Source organism: Sapajus apella, unplaced genomic scaffold, assembly GCF_009761245.1.
Source record: "Sapajus apella isolate SASKATOON/1434 unplaced genomic scaffold, GSC_monkey_1.0 scaffold111, whole genome shotgun sequence".
In the NCBI taxonomy this organism is placed as follows: Eukaryota; Metazoa; Chordata; class Mammalia; order Primates; family Cebidae; genus Sapajus; species Sapajus apella.
This window is the reverse complement of record NW_022437051.1, coordinates 1,796,641-1,802,971: the sequence shown is the minus strand read 5'-3', so window position 1 is coordinate 1,802,971 and position 6,331 is coordinate 1,796,641. Positions and strand designations below refer to the sequence as shown.

The 6,331-nt window shown below is 43.0% G+C and overlaps 1 protein-coding gene across 29 annotated transcripts in view; it reads left to right on the top strand.

Annotated features, from left to right (window-relative positions):
• CREM (cAMP responsive element modulator) overlaps positions 1–6,331 on the top strand; it is an 82,570-nt gene that overhangs the window by 60,088 nt on the left and 16,151 nt on the right. Inside the window, exon 1 of one of the 29 annotated variants that reach the window (XM_032259764.1) lies at positions 5,865–6,025. The exons of 27 other annotated variants lie outside the window; for them this stretch is intronic. In XM_032259764.1, coding sequence (XP_032115655.1) covers positions 6,001–6,025 — 25 coding nt within the window. In that variant the 5' untranslated portion in view covers positions 5,865–6,000. Of the gene's footprint in view, positions 1–5,864; positions 6,026–6,331 lie in introns of those variants that run through there. One more of the 29 variants, XM_032259763.1, reaches the window with a different exon arrangement.

Below are 6,331 nucleotides of genomic sequence, written 5' to 3'. Positions count from 1 at the left end.
ACTAAAACTACAAAAAATTAGCTGGGCATGGTGGCGCGTGCCTGTAATCCCAGCTACTCAGGAGGCTGAGGCAGGAGAATTGCCTGAACCCAGGAGGCGGAGGTTGCTGTGAGCCGAGATTGCGCCATTGCACTCCAGCCTGGGTAACAAGAGCGAAACTCTGTCTCAAAAAAAAAAAAAAAAAAAAGAAAGTCTTGCAAGTATTATAAGCATATTATAATTGATGAGTCTCTTGATAATCAGCTATACTTTCAGGTATTTGGGGGGTTAATGTGTACTTTAATAAGTGTGTGAAGAACTGAAGTGGTGGCATTGATGGAGTAAAAAATGCATGGAACGAACCCAGGACTTTAATGTTTTCTTGAAATGTAAAATTAAAGCCACCTGTTCTATTTCCCGTACACATGGACCATATTTATGTCTAAGTGAATAATCTTAAGGAACAGTTATTTCTGGCCGGGCGTGGTGGCTCACGCCTGTAATCCAAGCACTTTACAGGCCAAGGTGGGCAGATCACCTGAGGTCGGGAGTTCAAGACCAGCCTGACCAACATGGTGAAACCCCGTCTTTATTAAAAAAAAAAAAAAAAAAAAGGAATAGTTATTTCTTGGCTGGGCGTGGTGGCTCGTGAGTGTAATCCCAGCACTTTGGGAGGCCGAAGCAGGTGAATCACCTGAGGTCAGCAGTTCGAGACCAGCCTGGCCAACATGGCAAAACCCTGTTTTTAAAAAGTAAATCTTTTCTTTTCTTTTCTTTTTTAAAAAAAAGAATGGTTATTTCTTCTCATTTTATCTTTGTTACCTGGAAGAATCTACTACAAACAACAGAATTTTGATAATTTTTAATGTTTTACACATTATATATGTAAGTTTGTGCCTTGAGGTCTTCATTTAAGAATTCTTTTTCTTCCATAAGTCACAAGGATATTTTTCCACATTTTCTTCTATTTGCTTTATGGTTTTACCTTTCACGTTTAGGTCTTTAATGTATCTGGGCTTCACTTCTATATATAGTATTTGGTGGAAATCGATTTTTAACTTTTTTCTCCTTATACGGAACCACTAGCAAGGATTTGTTATTTCCTCATTAGCGTATGGGGCAGCCTTCATTAGACAGTAGGTTTGCTTGTGCACTTGGATCTGTCCCGTCTTCTGTCCCATTCATCTTTTTCTGAATGCCAGTGCTATACAGGTTTGTTACCTCACAGAACAAGTTCCTCTTGTCTTTTTTCTCAGTTTAATGCAGAGTTAGCTATTTGTGCACCATTATTCTTTCATATGCATTTGGAATAAGGTTCAGTTTCTAAGTAGTAATAATAATAAAGCCAATGATGAGACTGCATTTAATTTAGGGAGAGTTAAAGTCTTCATATTAAATTGACCTATCCCAAACCATAGAATGGCTTGTTTATTCAGATCTCATTTTACTTCTTTTAACAATTGAACATTTTTCTCCATGGAGGTCTTGCATATTCTTTCCTCAGTTGGTTCCTGAATACTTTATAGTTTTTGTTGCCATTACGATGGTACCTTATTTTTCTGTCGTATTTTCTAGTTGTTGCGGGCATGGAAAAATACGGATTCTTTTAAGTCGATCTTTTATCTATTAACTTTGCTAACCTCTAATTACTTCTAATAATTTATTGATGCTTTGTGAATCAGTCTGTGACCTATGTGAATGTTTATACAAATACTGATACTTTATTTCCTTCCTTCCAATGTTTATTACTCTTTTTTTCTCTCTCTCTTTTTTTCTTTTCCTTAAACAATCATGGCCAGGAGCTCCAGTTTAAACGCAGCAAGGCCCTTGGGTACTGTTGTCTTCCTGAGCTTAGCGCAGTGTTCCCTGCCCGCTTTCCCTCTCATCTCCCTGCAGGGCCCTGTCAGCTTCTTTGTGGATTCTCAGTGCCTGTCTTGGCCGATCGATCCCTCAGCAGTAATTCACACTGTCGACTTCTGTTTCCTCCATTTCCTGGGGCTGCGTTCTCCTTGGTCTTCCCTCTCTGCTGCTTCTCTGCCGGTCTCGCTGGTCTAAGCTTCTTCTGTCCCTGTCCTGAGTGTTTCCATGATCCTCAGGCTTGCTCCACCACCCCTCTTCCTGCTGAGCTCCCTCCTTGGAGGATTCCCTCCCACTCTGGCTTCAGTTCACTGTGTCTATGCCCTGACTCCAGCTGGTGCCTTAGATGGCCCACACATACCTCTGACTCCTGAAATCCACTGTTCCTGTCTTCATGATCGGCCACTACTGTCCCACCTGGTGCTTTATGCCAGAAACCTGAGTGTCATCCCTTACTCTTCCCACATCTCCACCCAAAGTCACTTTGTAGATTCTTCCCCCTGGCTGAGCCACTCATGCTCTGCCCCTCCACACCCCACTGTCCTGGCCCTGACCCGGCTGCCGTCCCTCTGACCCGGGCTACCCTGCGGGCTGCAGACTTCAGCAGCCACCTGCCTGGACACCAGTTGTGGAGCAGCTTCCTGATCCTCCTGATCACGCCAGAGGCAGCAGCTCCCTTCTTGGCTCAGTTTTTTGGGAATTGTTCCTGAACGTTCAGCCAGACTCTTTCTTCCTTCTCCACAGTGATTCTGGGAAGTTCTTAAAAACAGAAGTCTCTTAAATGCATTGCACTGTCTTTTCTTCAGTTCCGAGTAGTATTTCTAAAATTCGAATCTATATCTGTATAGGCTGCTATAACAAGATACCATAGCCTAGGTGGCTTTCACAACAAACCTTTATTTCTTAGAGTTCTGGAGGCTAAAAGTCTAAGACCAAGGCATCAGTAGATTCTGTGTCTGTGAGGGCTGCTTCCCAGTTCACAGTTAGGCATGTTCTCACTGTATCCTCTCATGGCAGAAGGAGCAGGGAGCTTTCTGGGGTCTTTTTGTGGTTGTTGTTGCTTTTGAGACAGAGTCCCACTCAGTCTCCCAGGCTGGAGTGCCGTGGCGCAATCTCAGCTCACTGCAACCTCCGCCTCCCAGGCTCAAGCCATTCTCCTACCTCAGCGTCCTGAGTAGCTGGAATTACAAGTATCCGCCACCATGCCCAGCTAAATTTTTTTTTTTGTATTTTTAGAAGAGACAGGATTTCACCACGTTGGCCAGGCTGGTCTTGAACTCCTGACCTCAGGTGATCTGCCCTCCTTGGCCTCCCACAGTTCTGGGATTATAGGTGCGAACCACTGCACTCGACCTCTCTGGGTTTTTGTTTGTTTTTGTTTTTTTCTGAGACAGAATCTCACTCTGTTGGCCAGGCTGGTCTTGGAACTTATGACCTCAGGTAACCTGCCCACCTCGGCCTCCCAAAGTGCTAGGATTACAGGCATGAACCACTGTGCTTGGCCTCTGGGGTCTTTTTTATAAGGGCACTAATCCCATTCACAAGGGTACCACCCTCATGACCTCATCACCTCCCAGAGGTCCCACCTCCAAATACTATTGCACTGGGGGTTAGGATTTCAACAGAGGAAATTGGGCAGGGGTTCAAACATTCAGTCTATAGCATCCACTCCAAACCATCCATCCATGTCTGTGACCTGTTAGACAAAGCCCCAAATCCTTCATGTGGCCCAGATCTTTGCTTGATCCAAGCCCTGCATTCTTTAATAGCCGCCTACCTCTTCACTTCTCCCTCTTTTGTAATACAGCTCTTTCTTTCATTTCCTGGGATAGGCCATGCCCTCTCTCCTCCAGGGCCTTCTTCGCACATACCGACTGCCTGATAAGACTACTTTCCCCGATTGTATGTGATACTCATGTTTCATCTTTCATCTTAGATGATGCTTCCTCTAGGAAGCTTTCTCCATCCTCCACGTCTGGCTTAGGCAACCCCCTGTGAATTCCTACTATACTTCCTTAGGCACACATCATGTTGTATCGTGTCTGTCTGTATCTTGCTAGATGGTAAGTTCTATTTGGACGAGTACCCAGCACAGACCCTGGCATGTGATAAATGTTCAGTGAGCATTTATGAAATGAAAGTGAAATATTGTTCCTCTGTGAAAATGTTATTTATTCCATGTGCTGATTGGAGATTAACTGGTCCAGGGAAGATGTTAAAACTTTAGGCCGGGCACGGTGGCTCACGCCTGTAATCCCAGCACTTTGGGAAGCTGAGGCGGGTGGATCACCAGGTCAGGAGTGCAAGACCAGCCTGGTCAACATGCTGAAACCCCCCTCTCTACGAAAAATACAAAAATTAGCTGGGTGTGGTGGCAGGCACCTATAGTCCCAGCTACTCCAGAAGCTGAGGCAGAGAATTACTTGAACCCGGGAGACAGAGGTTACAGTGAGCCGAGATTGCACCACTGCACTCCAGCCTGGGCGACAGAGCAAGACTCAGTCTCAAAAAAAAAAAAACAACTTTACTAAGAGCAGTAATCAACTAAACAACCCATTTCCCTTCTTTCCTTCCTTAACTTTTTTGACACCAATATTTATTGAGCATCTATGTGCCAATTTAAAGAAATACTGACATAAAAATAAATTTCTGATTGATTTTCTGAAATTTGAAATAAAATGTACTAATGTACTAATAGCAGTCTTAGACCCAAACCCTTAGATGTGGCCTGCGACAGTAAAGAGTCCCTGCTGGAGCCCCAGATTGGGGTTGATGTCTAGGTGACCATCAGGCTTTCTTACTCAGCCAGGATATCTTCAGCTAAATTGAAACTCCAGCCCCCCTCTCAGGTATCTTGGAGAATTACTAGAAACATGGATATCCCCTGAAAGTTTACCTCCTGAGCATCTGAGTGTAAAGTCCTTGCCTTTACTAGAAGATGATTAAATTAAACACAGCAAAATGTGGTGGGATGTCCTTTCATTGACGTAGGTCAGGTTGAATTCTAATCACTCAAGGGAATGGGCTTTGTACAACTCACTGATAAAGACAAAAGGTCTCAGTGGCATGTCCCTTATTTTTTTGCAGTGGAAATGCCAATCATTTTTTTTTCCAGGCTATGGTCTGTTCTGTGGTCGAACATTCACCCATTTTTGCGTCTAACCTTATAGTCACTGAATTTTCTATAATGATCCGGCTCTCTTACGTGCTGAGCCTTCATTAAGTGATCCAAATAAAATTTGACATTTTTTTTTAAAAATGTACAAATAATAATTTTGATTTATTTATGAATTTTAAAAATCATAAAAGTCTTTTCAGGGGCATTTAATCTGATGAAATAATGCATTAGATTGAATTGCATGAAACTGCTATTTTTGTGGGCCAGAAAGGTCAACTATCAGCAAGTTCATGTGATTCAGCGTAGTAGCTGTGGGAGAGTACTACATAATACTTGCTCCATTGGCACAGGGAACTTTTAAAACTTTAATGTCTACTCCCATCAAGTGAAATTAGCAGATTCTGTACCACCTTAGGAAGAGTTGGATTGTTGATGGTGTAGCAAGTGGCCCAGCAAATAAAAATATGTTACGTGCACACAAGTGGCTGGATATTCCTTACTTGGTCAGTTTAGAAGTGACTATGAAATACGGTATTTCCGTGCTGATAGTCAGAGTGTGTGTGTGTGTGTGTGTGTGTGTGTGTGTGTGTGTGTGTGTGTGTGTTTAATGCCCAAAGTTTAAATCTCCAAGTGTTTTTTCTCTCCAGTGAGTTAGGAAAATATACACGGTTTATTCCCCCATGTTTACCTAGAAGCCTTAGACACCACAATAATAAAGAATTAGCCCTGTAAGTTATAACCATGTAACTTTTAATGCTAAAAGAGACATTTTTTTTTTTTTTTTTTGCCAGAGCCCACCTCAAACAGATTTCTATGTAAAAATCAGAAACAAGAGCATTAAGATGGTTTATTACAGGAAGAGTTTTTATAGGGCTTTGGTTTCAGTGAGCTTGTCTGTGACAAAGCAAATTGATGGCAGTGATAGGCTAGTGATGTCATTGTGATGTCAGTCCTCTTGCTTACCCTGCACATGCTTGCTAATTTGGAACACTTTATGTTGAACTGTGGTAGAGGAAACAGGACATTTCTGTCTGCAGAAGCCCATCATGGCTGTAACTGGAGATGACACAGGTAAGAATGTTAAAGAGGGTTTCAGTTAATTCTGCAGACTGTTTGGAAGTTTAGGAAGTATTTAGGAACATCTGAGTGTTTCAGAAAGTGTTACTCTCCTAGTCACTTAGGAGTAAGACTTTCTAAAAATATAGATCTATATATTCAGCTCACTTTGCTAGGGCATCTTCGTGTGATTGTTTCTTTGCTCGGTATTATATTGCTTGCTTGAGTAAGACAGTAATCCTCTCTTCCTCCCTCTATCCTCCCTTCCCTCCCTCCCTCCCCCCTCCCCCCCCCCCCCCCCCCCCCCCCCCCCCCCCCCCC